The sequence below is a fragment of the Oncorhynchus gorbuscha genome, linkage group LG03 (genome assembly GCF_021184085.1).
Source record: "Oncorhynchus gorbuscha isolate QuinsamMale2020 ecotype Even-year linkage group LG03, OgorEven_v1.0, whole genome shotgun sequence".
NCBI lineage: Eukaryota > Metazoa > Chordata > Actinopteri > Salmoniformes > Salmonidae > Oncorhynchus > Oncorhynchus gorbuscha.
In genome coordinates, this window is record NC_060175.1 from 102,525,750 (window position 1) to 102,540,972 (window position 15,223).

At 45.8% G+C, this 15,223-nt stretch overlaps 1 protein-coding gene across 1 annotated transcript in view; it reads left to right on the forward strand.

The window, feature by feature from the left end:
* LOC124032396 (CDK5 and ABL1 enzyme substrate 2-like) overlaps positions 1 to 15,223 on the forward strand; it is a 54,369-nt gene that overhangs the window by 11,018 nt on the left and 28,128 nt on the right. The window contains exon 2 of the mRNA XM_046344770.1: positions 13,865 to 13,960. Within this exon, the coding sequence (XP_046200726.1) occupies positions 13,865 to 13,960 (96 nt within the window). The remainder of the gene's footprint in view (positions 1 to 13,864; positions 13,961 to 15,223) is intronic.

A 15,223-nucleotide genomic window follows, 5' to 3' on the forward strand; every position in this document is an offset into this window, starting at 1 on the left:
CACTCTTCAAGGGTAGACAGAGGGCTAGTAGCCATAGCAAGCTGTTTTTGTAAGTAAAACATTTGTTCTTTATTGACCTGCCTGGTAAAATGAAATATGTTGTTGCTCATACAAGACAGGTGAGACAGAGATGAACACACAGACCACAGCAGAGGCTGCTCTGTGAGAACAGGCCCTACGCTGGAATCTGAATGAGATCATCAGTCTAAGGGGGCCAGAGGAAAGGCTTGTTGTTCTGTCTTCTGAAACTTTCACATCTGAAAATGGTCTTAGCTAGGCTTATAACAAGGAACTGAAACAAACCACTCCCTACAGCACGATTATGTCACACTGTAAAAGTAGCATGACCAGCCAGGACGGTGTGTTGGGGGTGGGGCCCGGGCGGTGTGTTGGGGGTGGGGCCCGGGCGGTGTGTTGGGGGTGGGGCCCGGACGGTGTGTTGGGGGTGGGGCCCGGAATGTTTGGGGGTGGGGCCCGGTAGTTTAATGGGGGTGGGGCCCGGACGGTGTGTTGGGGGTGGGGCCCGGACGGTGTGTTGGGGGTGGGGCCCGGACGGTGTGTTGGGGGTGGGGCCCGGACGGTGTGTTGGGGGTGGGGCCCGGACGGTGTGTTGGGGGTGGGGCCCGGACAGTGTGTTGACTGTCCTCTGACCTCTGCTCTACCCCCCCCCTCTCTCTTTCCAGGCTGTCTGTCTCCAGAGCCAAATGAATGAAGTCCTGTATAAACACACAGTCTCAGCCTCTCTAGCCTGCATAATGTCTATCTGCTAACAGCCATTCCAGGACAGATAACATAAATGGTCCGTTTTTCTCCAAATACAGGCCTGTCTGTCCAATAGACCACATGTCTGTCTGACCCATTGACCACCTGTCTGTCTGACCCATTGACCACCTGTCTGTCTGACCCATTGACCACCTGTCTGTCTGACCCATTGACCACCTGTCTGTCTGACCCATTGACCACCTGTCTGTCTGACCCATTGACCACCTGTCTGTCTGACCCATTGACCACCTGTCTGTCTGACCCATTGACCACCTGGTGTTTGGAACAAAAACAAAAAATTCTAGACTATATAACAGATTTGATCTGAAATCAGATGATGCATTTGTCCCAAATGGTATCCTATATAGTGCACTAGTTTTGACCAGGGCCCCTATGGAATAGGGTGTCATTTGTAATGCACCCCTCCCTACATGTTGTGGTATTCTCATGACCGTAGCCAGATGTTCATGTAAGGTACGTTCCAAATGGTACCCTGTTCTCTATTTAGTGTCCCGGAATGGCACCCGGTTCTCTATTTAGTGTCCCGAAATGGCACCCGGTTCCCTATTTAGTGTCCCGAAATGGCACCCCCCTTCTCTATTTAGTGTCCCGCCAAATGAATGCACCTGGTTCCACATTTAGTGTCCCTGCAAATGGCACCCGGTTCTCTATTTAGTGTCCCGGACAATGGCACCCGGTTCTCTTTTATTGTCCCAAATGGCACCCGGTTCTCTATTTAGTGTCCCGAAATGGCACCGGTTCTCTATTTAGTGTCCCGAAATGGCACCCGGTTCTCTATTTAGTGTCCCGACACCCGGTTCTCTATTTAGTGTCCCATTGGCACCTGTTCTCTATTTAGTGTCCCCAATGGCACCTTCTCTATTTAGTGTCCCAAATGGCACCCTGTTCTCTATTTAGTGTCCCAAATGACCACCTGTTCTCTATTTAGTGTCCTGGCACCCGGTTCTCTATTTAGTGTCCCGAAAAAACACCCGGTTCTCTATTTAACAGTTTGTCCCGAAATGGCACCCGGTTCTCTATTTAGTGTCCCAAATGGCACCCGGTTCTCTATTTAGTGTCCCTAGTTTTGACCAGGTTCTCTATTTAGTGTCATTTGTAAATGGCACCCGGTTCTCTATTTAGTGTCCCGTAAATGGCACCCGGTTTCTATTTAGTGTCCCAAATGGCACCCTGTTCTCTATTTAGTGTCCCGAAATGGCACCCGGTTCTCTATTTAGTGTCCCGAAATGGCACCCGGTTCTCTATTTAGTGTCCCGAAATGGCACCCGGTTCTCTATTTAGTGTCCCGAAATGGCACCCGGTTCTCTATTTAGTGTCCCGAAATGGCACCCGGTTCTCTATTTAGTGTCCCGAAATGGCACCCGGTTCTCTATTTAGTGTCCCGAAATGGCACCCGGTTCTCTATTTAGTGTCCCGAAATGGCACCCGGTTCTCTATTTAGTGTCCCGAAATGGCACCCGGTTCTCTATTTAGTGTCCCGAAATGGCACCCGGTTCTCTATTTAGTGTCCCGAAATGGCACCCGGTTCTCTATTTAGTGTCCCGAAATGGCACCCGGTTCTCTATTTAGTGTCCCGAAATGGCACCCGGTTCTCTATTTAGTGTCCCGAAATGGCACCCGGTTCTCTATTTAGTGTCCCGAAATGGCACCCGGTTCTCTATTTAGTGTCCCGAAATGGCACCCGGTTCTCTATTTAGTGTCCCGAAATGGCACCCGGTTCTCTATTTAGTGTCCCGAAATGGCACCCGGTTCTCTATTTAGTGTCCCGAAATGGCACCCGGTTCTCTATTTAGTGTCCCGAAATGGCACCCGGTTCTCTATTTAGTGTCCCGAAATGGCACCCGGTTCTCTATTTAGTGTCCCGAAATGGCACCCGGTTCTCTATATAGTGTCCCGAAATGGCACCCGGTTCTCTATATAGTGCACTACCTTTAAACAGGGCCCGTCATGCCAAATAGTTTCCCCCCTGCCAAAAAGTGTCACAATGGGATTCCATGAGTTCTAGCTTCTGTTGCTAGGGATGTTGCTAGAACTTGCAAAATTCTGACCGGATTACGTGATGAATCAAAGCGTCCGTTGCTATGCTGGTTGCTTGGATCTATTTCACTTCATAAGCGCTCGCTCAGTTCGCACAAAATTATTACCTCAGAATTGCTCCCCAAGGACGGTGTTTTTGAGGATGACAACCTGCTGCTTCAGAGGACAAAAAAGACTGGAAAGAGAACACTCTTTAACCTTACCATATATTTGTCTTTATATGAGAACACTTGTTAAATAGGAAGAAATAATGTAGGCTGTATATAGATTGACGTTGCTAGCTACTATACTTATTTACCTCAGCCTGTCTGGTCATTTAGCCAGCCAGCCAGCCAGCCAGTTTTATTTAGCTAACGTTAGCTAGCTAGCTACTGTAACTGTTATTGTAGCTTTCTATATGTATATATCTTGCATTTCAATGGCATCCCTCGATTTTCTTTTAACTTTCCAACCAGGCGAGGTACAATGAAGGCACTACGGATCTCGACAAGAGGCGCAACGTTAAGCAGTGCTATTTAGATAACTGGGCGGATTTAGCTACGTACAACCAATTTCCATCTAGCTAGTTGGTCGTCTACATGTTGCTAGCGGTACATATAGTTCAATGGGAGGACGGCTCGTAAAAATGTCTGGAATGAAATGTATCAAAGGAGTGGTCACCATAACACATGATCGGTAAGTGTCCCAATTCAAATTTTGCCCTGACAAGTTGTTTTTGTGATGGTTACTTTATTTGACCACAGCAGAGTTAAATATTCTAGAATGTGTGTGTGTGTGTGTGTGTGTGTGTGTGTGTGTGTGTGTGTGTGTGTGTGTGTGTGTGTGTGTGTGTGTGTGTGTGTGTGTGTGTGTGTGTGTGTGTGTGTGTGTGTGTGTGTGTTTCAGTATCTTTACAAACATGGGGCGGCAGCGTAGCCTAGTGGTTAGAGCGTTGGACTAGTAACCGGAAGGTTGCGAGTTCAAACCCCCGAGCTGACAAGGTACAAATCTGTCGTTCTGCCCCTGAACAGGGCAGTTAACCCACTGTTCCCAGGCCGTCATTGAAAATAAGAATATGTTCTTAACTGACTTGCCTGGTTAAATAAAGGTAAAATAAAAATATGAAAATGTGTATACTGTTTGACACAGACGTGGGTAACAAAATAATCTTCTCTCTAACACTTTTAAATGTTAGGGGTTGACCTCATTCACTAAATCCAGGAACAGCTGGTGTCTGATGGCGACCGATCACTTTACCAAGTGGATGGAGGCAATACCCATTTAAGGTCAGTACAGGAAGAGTACGTGGTTAACTCTAAATTCCCTTTTGTAAACCAGTTTTAAAAAGGGTGCTCGGAACCAGTTAGATTCTGTGTTAAACTTGGAACGTTGTTTTACTCAGCAGTATAGTATCTGAGGAGTGATGGAGACTGTTTTTTAAATATATTTTTTTTACATCAGATGTAAACAGTTATCTGTAGGAGCCAGATGGCTTTGGAATGTGCTGGGTGGACGGGAGGAAGTCACAGGATTGGTTTAGGGGAAGTGGATGGACATCTGTGGATGAGGAAAATGAGGGGGTCAGGTCAGATCCCCCCTTAAGGGTGAAATTCTGGTTTATTATTGTATTACTTTTGTCTTCCTGTGGAACCATAAGATGTAAGGGTTGGAGAGAAGGAGGAGTGTCTTAAGTGGAGTATATATACTTGTAGTTGTGGAAACATGTTTTGTCTGAATGACGCTGTATTGATCCTCTGGGAAGAATAAACTTGTTTAAATTTTCATAATGTCCGAGGAGTTTTTTTTACTCTTAGAATTAGAACCAAACAGAATCCAAAAATAGATGTTATTTTTGTGTGATACACATCAAGGATGAGACCGCCTCCAAGGCGATGGTGGACATTGTTCATGTATTTTTGTTTTTGGGGCCCCTCCAAGAGATATGTAAGAAATGTATTTGTAATGTGAAATATAATTGCATTTATTCCTGTTATCAATCAAGGTGAGACTGAACATGGATGGACAAGGCGCAGGAGAAACGTAAGGAGGGCTACCGGAGCAGAATCAAGAAGGGGACTAAGTGCTATGACATCCGGGTGCTATTTTTCTATTTTACCTTTATTTAACCAGGCAAGTCAGTTAAGAACAAATTTCTTATTTTCAATGACTGCCTAGGAACAGTGGGTTAACTGCCTGTTCAGGGACAGAACGACAGATTTGTACCTTGTCAGCTCAGGGGTTTAAACTTGCAACCTCCCGGTTACTTCCGCTAGTTGTAGTTTCCCCTAACACTGATATTTTTCTCTTCGTCTTCCAAGGATTCCCTCGGTGGAAGCCAACAATCGTCTCCAGTTGGGACAAACAACCACTGATTGCACTGAAACCTTACATTTCGGTGAAGCCCATGAGACAGAGTTGAGACAGAGTATGTTAAGCTTTGATTGACATTTTGATAAATGCAAGAAATTGTTGTTATGTTGAGCTTATAAAAATGTACCTCTTCAAATGTACCTCCACATGACTTTAGGACCATCAACTGTCTGAGCCCCCCAGGGGCTTAATACTTATTTTCCACCAAATAAATTCATTAAAAATCCTACAATGTGATTTTTCTGGATTTTTTTCCCCCTAATTTTGTCTGTCATAGTTGAAGTGTACCTATGATGAAAATTACAGGCCTCATCTTTTTAAGTGGGAGAACTTGCACAATTGGTGGCTGATTAAATACTTTTCCCCCGTGTGTGTGTGTGTGTGTGTGTATATATATATATATTCAACCACAAGGGTATACTAATCAGCTATGTGAGAGGAAGCGTAATAGGGGGGCTACTGGGGGGCTACTGCAATTCTATTGTGTCAAAACAAATTATTCTGGTTTATTTTTCTGAAACATAGTAATGTTTTAAGACGTGGATTTCATGTTGTAAAGTTAACGAGGTTTTATTTATTTATTTATTATTTTACCTTTTATTTAACCAGGCAAGTCAGTTCAGGGGCAGAGCGACAGATTTGTACCTTGTCAGCTCGGGGGTTTGAACGTGCAACCTTCCGGTTACTAGTCCAACGCTCTACATTTACATTTACATTTAAGTCATTTAGCAGACGCTCTTATCCAGAGCGACTTACAAACTCTAACCACTAGGCTAACGGCCATCCCTACACTCTAACCACTAGATAACCTGCCGCCCCTACACTCTAACCACTAGGCTAACCTGCCGCCCCTACACTCTAACCACTAGGCTAACCTGCCGCCCCTACACTCTAACCACTAGGCTACCCTGCCGCCTCTGCACTCTAACCACTAGGCTACCCTGCCGCCTCTACACTCTAACCACTAGGCTACCCTGCCGCCTCTACACTCTAACCACTAGGCTACCCTGCCGCCTCTACACTCTAACCACTAGGCTACCCTGCCGCCTCTACACTCTAACCACTAGGCTACCCTGCCGCCTCTACACTCTAACCACTAGGCTACCCTGCAGCCCCTACACTCTAACCACTAGGCTAACCTGCAGCCCCTACACTCTAACCACTAGGCTACCCTGCCGCCTCTACACTCTAACCACTAGGCTACCCTGCCACCTCTACACTCTAACCACTAGGCTACCCTGCCACCTCTACACTCTAACCACTAGGCTACCCTGCGACCTCTATACTCTGACCACTAGGCTACCCTGCCACCTCTACACTCTAACCACTAGGCTACCCTGCCACCTCTACACTCTAATAGGCCTTGTTTTCAGTGTTAGCAGTTGATGTTACTCTTCAATAACGTAGACCCCAAAGCAAATCATAGGGAGATAAATCAGTTTATTCAAAGAGGACAAATCATGGATATTATGCTGAGAGGTAAATGTTCATTCTCCCCTGTCCTCAGTGAGTCTCCACAGAACGAAGAGACAGGATGTAGTTTTATAACCCAACCCTAGCCTGTGGTTGACCAATTAGAATGCCTTGCAATAAAATTGGACCAATGGCCAAATAACAAGTATCCTGTTTCAGGCTCAATGCCTAGACAAATTCTTCCCATGTCTCTGACTCGTTGATCGTTAATTCCCTCTCGATCGTTAGTCCTCTGCTTTTGTGTATTCATCTTCTAAATGTTCTTACACTAGAGATGATGAAAAGAACGTAATTTAGGTTGTAATGATCGCCAAAATTCTAATTGTTAGGTCGTCTCACCGTTGATATAGCAACGGACGCTAATAGTTCATCAAATCCCATTGTGATGCGGAGAGGGACACTTTTTGGCCAGGGGACATTATTAGGCATGACAGCCCCATTGGGAATAGGGTGCCATCTGAGACACCTGGAGTTATCAGTCTGCACTTTTCTCGCTAAATGGGATAATGTATCTAAATTAAATGGGATAATGTTTGATTAAATGGGATAATGCACCTAAATTAAATAAGATAATGCGTCTAGATTAAATGAGAATGTATCTAAATTAAATGAGAATGCATGTGAATGAAATGGGATAATGTATTTAAATTAAATGGGATAATGTATCTAAATGAAATGGGATAATGTATCGAAATGGGATAATGTATCTAAATGGGATAATGTATCTAAATTGGATAATGTATCTAAATGAAATTGGATAATGTATCTAAATGAAATGGGATAATGTATCTAAATGGGATAATGTATCTAAATGAAATGGGATAATGTATTGTCATGAAATGGGATAATGTATTGCCATGAAATGCGATAATGTATCTAAATTAAGTGAAAATAATGCATGCCAATGAAATGGGATAATGTATTTAAATTTATATCAGCCAACCTTCGACCGCCAAGTAAGAGGAAATGTTAGGATGGGGATTGTTAATCTGTGATTTAAAGTAATTGCGCAATGCTAATACAAAACAACGTATTGTATTTTTCGTTGGTGGTTGGGTTTCAATTTGTCTCAGTCAGTCGGCTCGGCATTGTCCACATCCACTAGGATGCTGCCTAGTGCTACAGTCCTAACAGCACTGCTGTAAGGGTATTTAAGCTAAAGCCCCAGGCGGTGACGTCACACAGCCGATGATTGATGGCTGGCAGCCCCTGAAACCTTAAACGGAGATCAGCACACTGATCCTCAGTCAGCTCAGTACCTCTGATTACAAACAACAGAGAGACCGACAGAGAGGGACAGAGGGAGGGGATAGAAAGATAGAATTCGAAAACAAATCCAATTTTGATAAACTCCCATATCTACTGGGTGAAATACCACAGTGTTACATCACAGCAGCAAGATTTGTGACCTGTTGCCACAAGGGCAACCAGTGAAGAACAAACACCATTGTAAATACAACCCATATTTATGCTTATTTATTTTCCCTTGTGTACTTTAACCATTTGTACATTGTTACAACACTATATATATATATATATATATATATATATATATATATATATATAAATGTCATATCATATCATATATATATCGATGCTTGGAGTTTGACAGAATGTGTGTTTTTTTTTTGTCCACCTGCCTCTTGAAGATTGACCACAAGTTCTCAATGGGATTAAGGTCTGGGGAGTTTCCTGGCCATTGACCCAAAATATCGATTTTTGTTCCCCAAGCCACTTATGGCAAGGTGCTCCATCATGCTGGAAAGGCCATTGTTCGTCACCAAACTGTTCCTGGATGGTTGGGAGAAGTTGCTCTCGGAGGATGTGTTGGTACCATTCTTTATTCATGGCTGTGTTCTTAGGCAAAATTGTGAGTGAGCCCCATGAATGGTCTCAGGATGCTTTACTGTTGGCATGACACAGGACTGATTGTAGCGCTCACCTTGTCTTCTCCGGACAAGCTTTTTTCTGTTTCCCCAAACAATCGGAAAGTGGATTCATCAGAGAAAATGACTTTACCCCAGTCCTCAGCAGTCCAATCCCTGTACCTTTTGCAGAATATCAGTCTGTCCCTGATGTTTTTCCTGGAGAGAAGTGGCTTCTTTGCTGCCCTTCTTGCCACCAGGCCATCTTCCAAAAGTCTTTGCCACACTGTGCATGTAGATGCACTCACACCTGTCTGCTGCCATTCCTGAGCAAGCTCTGTACTGGTGGTGCCCCGATCCCGCAGCTGAATCAACTTTAGGAGACTGTCCTGGCGCATGCTGGACTTTCTTTGGCGCCCTGAAGCCTTCTTCACAACAATTGAACCGCTCTTCTTGAAGTTCTTGATGATCCAATAAATGGTTGATTTAGGTGCAATCTTACTGGCAGAATATCCTTGCCTGTGAAGCCCTTTTTGTGCAAAGCAATGATGACGGCACGTGTTTCCTTGCAGGTTACCATGGTTGACAGAGGAAGAACAATGATTCCAAGCACCACCCTCCTTTTGATGGTGCTGGAATAGTGGAGGCTGCTCCTGTTGTTGAAATGGTGCTGGAATAGTGGAGGCAGCTCCTGTGGTTGACATGGTGCTAGAATAGTGGAGGCAGCTCCTGTGGTTGACATGGTGCTGGAATAGTGGAGGCAGCTCCTGTGGTTGACATGGTGCTAGAATAGTGGAGGCAGCTCCTGTTGTTGACATGGTGCTGGAATAGTGGAGGCAGCTCCTGTGGTTGACATGGTGCTAGAATAGTGGAGGCAGCTCCTGTTGTTGACATGGTGCTGGAATAGTGGAGGCAGCTCCTGTGGTTGACATGGTGCTGGAATAGTGGAGGCAGCTCCTGTGGTTGACATGGTGCTGGAATAGTGGAGGCAGCTCCTGTGGTTGACATGGTGCTAGAATAGTGGAGGCAGCTCCTGTTGTTGACATGGTGCTGGAATAGTGGAGGCAGCTCCTGTTGTTGACATGGTGCTGGAATAGTGGAGGCAGCTCCTGTGGTTGACATGGTGCTAGAATAGTGGAGGCAGCTCCTGTGGTTGACATGGTGCTGGAATAGTGGAGGCAGCTCCTGTTGTTGACATGGTGCTGGAATAGTGGAGGCAGCTCCTGTTGTTGACATGGTGCTGGAATAGTGGAGACATGGTGCTGGAATAGTGGAGGCAGCTCCTGTGGTTGACATGGTGCTGAATAGTGGAGGCAGCTCCTGTTGTTGACATGGTGCTGGAATAGTGGAGGCAGCTCCTGTTGTTGACATGGTGCTGGAATAGTGGAGGCAGCTCCTGTGGTTGACATGGTGCTGGAATAGTGGAGGCAGCTCCTGTGGTTGACATGGTGCTAGAATAGTGGAGGCAGCTCCTGTGGTTGACATGGTGCTAGAATAGTGGAGGCAGCTCCTGTGGTTGACATGGTGCTGGAATAGTGGAGGCAGCTCCTGTGGTTGACATGAGTGCTGGAATAGTGGAGGCAGCTCCTGTGGTTGACATGGTGCTGGAATAGTGGAGGCAGCTCCTGTTGTTGACATGGTGCTGGAATAGTGGAGGCAGCTCCTGTTGTTGACATGGTGCTGGGATAGTGGAGGCAGCTCCTGTGGTTGACATGGTGCTAGAATAGTGGAGGCAGCTCCTGTTGTTGACATGGTGCTGGAATAGTGGAGGCAGCTCCTGTGGTTGACATGGTGCTGGAATAGTGGAGGCAGCTCCTGTGGTTGACATGGTGCTAGAATAGTGGAGGCAGCTCCTGTTGTTGACATGGTGCTGGAATAGTGGAGGCAGCTCCTGTGGTTGACATGGTGCTGGAATAGTGGAGGCAGCTCCTGTGGTTGACATGGTGCTGGAATAGTGGAGGCAGCTCCTGTGGTTGACATGGTGCTAGAATAGTGGAGGCAGCTCCTGTTGTTGACATGGTGCTGGAATAGTGGAGGCAGCTCCTGTTGTTGACATGGTGCTGGAATAGTGGAGGCAGCTCCTGTGGTTGACATGGTGCTGGGATAGTGGAGGCAGCTCCTGTGGTTGACATGGTGCTGGGATAGTGGAGGCAGCTCCTGTGGTTGACATGGTGCTGGGATAGTGGAGGCAGCTCCTGTGGTTGACATGGTGCTGGGATAGTGGAGGCAGCTCCTGTGGTTGACATGGTGCTGGAATAGTGGAGGCAGCTCCTGTGGTTGACATGGTGCTGGAATAGTGGAGGCAGCTCCTGTTTTACTTTAGCGACAGTGGTTATTAATCACTTTGACGTTATCGGGTATTGTGAGTATTGTGTGTAAATTCAGACTGTAACACAACTAAATGTGGAAAATGTCAAGGGATGTGAATTACTTTCTGAAGGTACTGACTTGCCTAATTTTTAAGATGGAAAATGAGTTGAAACATCTATCTATGCCTTCATTAAAAAATATATATATTTGAAAAATATAGACCCAACTTTCATTTGACAGCCAATGTGATGTGCTGTTATGAACTTCACATGTTGGTGCTCAAGGGACTTTTTCTACATAAATGCCCATCTGCAAAATACCACACAACACATTGGGCACTGTCTGCATAGCTGCATGTATAACAGACATACCACACAACACATTGGGCACTGTCTGCATAGCTGCATGTATAACAGACATACCACACAACACATTGGGCACTGTCTGCATAGCTGCATGTATAACAGACATACCACACAACACATTGGGCACTGTCTGCATAGCTGCATGTATAACAGACATACCACACAACACATTGGGCACTGTCTGCATAGCTGCATGTATAACAGACATACCACACAACACATTGGGCACTGTCTGCATAGCTGCATGTATAACAGACATACCACACAACACATTGGGCACTGTCTGCATAGCTGCATGTATAACAGACATACCACACAACACATTGGGCACTGTCTGCATAGCTGCATGTATAACAGACATACCACACAACACATTGGGCACTGTCTGCATAGCTGCATGTATAACAGACATACCACACAACACATTGGGCACTGTCTGCATAGCTGCATGTATAACAGACATACCACACAACACATTGGGCACTGTCTGCATAGCTGCATGTATAACAGACATACCACACAACACATTGGGCACTGTCTGCATAGCTGCATGTATAACAGACATACCACACAACACATTGGGCACTGTCTGCATAGCTGCATGTATAACAGACATACCACACAACACATTGGGCACTGTCTGCATAGCTGCATGTATAACAGACATACCACACAACACATTGGGCACTGTCTGCATAGCTGCATGTATAACAGACATACCACACAACACATTGGGCACTGTCTGCATAGCTGCATGTATAACAGACATACCACACAACACATTGGGCACTGTCTGCATAGCTGCATGTATAACAGACATACCACACAACACATTGGGCACTGTCTGCATAGCTGCATGTATAACAGACATACCACACAACACATTGGGCACTGTCTGCATAGCTGCATGTATAACAGACATACCACACAACACATTGGGCACTGTCTGCATAGCTGCATGTATAACAGACATACCACACAACACATTGGGCACTGTCTGCATAGCTGCATGTATAACAGACATACCACACAACACATTGGGCACTGTCTGCATAGCTGCATGTATAACAGACATACCACACAACACATTGGGCACTGTCTGCATAGCTGCATGTATAACAGACATACCACACAACACATTGGGCACTGTCTGCATAGCTGCATGTATAACAGACATACCACACAACATAGGGTTCCCAGGAAGATCACATGTGTGTTTTGAAGTTGGGAGAGATCCTCTGAGAACGCCTGCAGAATGTGCTGGAATGTTCCATTTCTGTCTGTCTGTGGAAAATGCTTGTTCTTCTGCTGACTAGTGTGTTTGTTAACCAACCCATACAAGCAGAATAGAGGTGTGTGTGTGTGTGTGTGTGTGTGTGTGTGTGTGTGTGTGTGTGTGTGTGTGTGTGTGTGTGTGTGTGTGTGTGTGTGTGTGTGTGTGTGTGTGTGTGTGTGTGTGTGTGTGTGTGTGTGTGTGTGTGTGTGTGTGTGTGGTAAGGTGATAGTATGCGACTATCTACCACCCAATCAGCCGAGCTGACAACTCTCCTCAATCCAACTGAACTGACCTTTTGGGTTACCGTTTGCATGTGTGATTTTATTTATCCTATGAATTGTCTGCTGAAAAGGAATACACTGTGAAAAACAGCCCGATAGAATAGTGGTTTTTAAAAGTGTGGTGTTGGAGTTAGATTAAAGCGGACACAAGAAAAGCTCAACCAGGGAAGAACAAACACCATTGTAAATACAACCCATATTTAGGTTTATTTAATTTCCCTTTTGTACTTTAACTATTTGCACATCATATGGCATTTGAAATGTCTTTATTCTTTTGTAAGTGTAATGTTTACTGTTAATTTGTATTGTTTATTTCACTTTTGTTATCTATTTCACTTTGACAACAAACATATGTTTCCCATGGAGGGAGGGGAGAGACAGGGGGGGGGAGACAGGGAGGGAGGCAGGGAGGAGGGAGGAGGGAGGCATTGAGGGAGGGAGACAGGCAGGGAGGGAGGGAGGCAGGGAGGGAGGGAGGGAGACAGGCAGGGAGGGAGGGAGACAGGGAGGGACAGGCAGGGAGGGAGGGAGGGAGGGAGGGAGGGAGGGAGGGAGGGAGGGAGGGAGGGAGGGAGGGAGGGAGGGAGGGAGGGAGGGAAGCAGGCAGGGAGGGAGGGAGGCAGGCAGGCAAGCAGGCAGGGAGGGAGGGAGACAGGCAGGCAGGGAGGGGGAGGGAGACAGGCAGGGAGGGGCAGGGAGGGAGACAGGGAGGGAGGGAGGGAGGGAGGGAGGGAGGCAGGCAGGGAGGGAGGGAGGGAGGGAGACGGGGAGGGAGAATTATATAGAATTCTACTCAAATCCCGGACACCTCACAAGTCCTTTAAAGTCCACCTAACAGATTGAATTCCCCCCCTCAGGGAACACACACACATGGTGGTCACAGGTTTCATTGTTATGAGTTGGATAAAAACGCACAAAAAAGTTATAATAATTATGAATATATTTATAAATTTACAGAGAGAGCACAGCCTATGCTGTTTGCTATCACGGCTGCCATGGCAACTGATGGGACTATGATGAATAATTACTGTTGAGACTGGAAACTGTGAACTACAATCTGAGGTGGGGGATCCTTGGCTCTTGACTGCTGTGTTGCCATGTTTCATCCTCTCTCTCTCCCCACAGTCGGGCTCGTAACCTGTTGGGCTCCCCCAGACATCACCCTGTGAAGAAGGTCCACTTCATCAAGAACATGAGACAATACGACACACGAGGCAGCAGGTAAGTCTTATAACACTGACTGAAACACTTCCTGTCTACCAGAATACTGACTGAAGCCCTTCCTCAGTATCTCAGAACACTGACTGAAACACTTCCTCATTCTCTCAGAACACTGACTGAAACACTTCCTGCCTCTCAGAACACTGACTGAAACACTTCCTGCCTCTCAGAACACTGACTGAAACACTTCCTGTCTACCAGAATACTGACTGAAGCTCTTCCTCAGTCTCTCAGAACACTGACTGAAACACTTCCTGCCTCTCAGAACACTGACTGAAACACTTCCTGTCTACCAGAATACTGACTGAAGCCCTTCCTCAGAATCTCAGAACACTGACTGAATCCCTTCCTGTCTACCAGAATACTGACTGAAACACTTCCTGTCTACCAGAATACTGACTGAAGCTCTTCCTCAGTCTCTCAGAACACTTCCTGAAACACATCCTGCCTCTCAGAACACTGACTGAAACACTTCCTGTCTACCAGAATACTGACTGAAACACTTCCTGTTTACCAGAATACTGACTGAAACACTTCCTGTCTACCAGAATACTGACTGAAACACTTCCTGTCTACCAGAATACTGACTGAAACACTTCCTGTCTACCAGAATACTGACTGAAACACTTCCTGCCTCTCAGAACACTGACTGAAACACTTCCTGTCTACCAGAATACTGACTGAAGCCCTTCCTCAGTATCTCAGAACACTGACTGAATCCCTTCCTCATTCTCTCAGAACACTGACTGAAGCCCTTCCTGCCTCTCAGAACACTGACTGAAACACTTCCTCGTTCTCCCAGAACACTTCCTTTCTTAATTTTCTTTGCAGAACAGAACTGTAGATGAGGAATATACAGTATGTAGTAACTCTGGACTCCTGACCGCGGTCTTTTAATGCAAGGCTACAAGCCAACTGAAAGTAGCCCAGAGGTTAGAGAGGTGGGCCAGTAACTGGAAAATGTAAAGCCAGCCAGTCCACATATTAACTCCTCATTCAGAGGACCCTTATTATTAGTATTATTATTATTATTATTATTATATAATCACCTGATCACCTGTTGGAACTTGGCTCTGCTCTGTCTCTGTTGTTCTAGTGCTGGGGCTATTATTAAATCATTCTAGTGGGTCAGAGAGCATCACAAGGCTGTTGTTATGAGTGTAGACTGGTCCTTTAATACAATAGTAACAGAACACTCCGTCACCCAACAGAACACTCCGTCACCCAACAGAACACTCCGTCACCCAACAGAACACTCCGTCA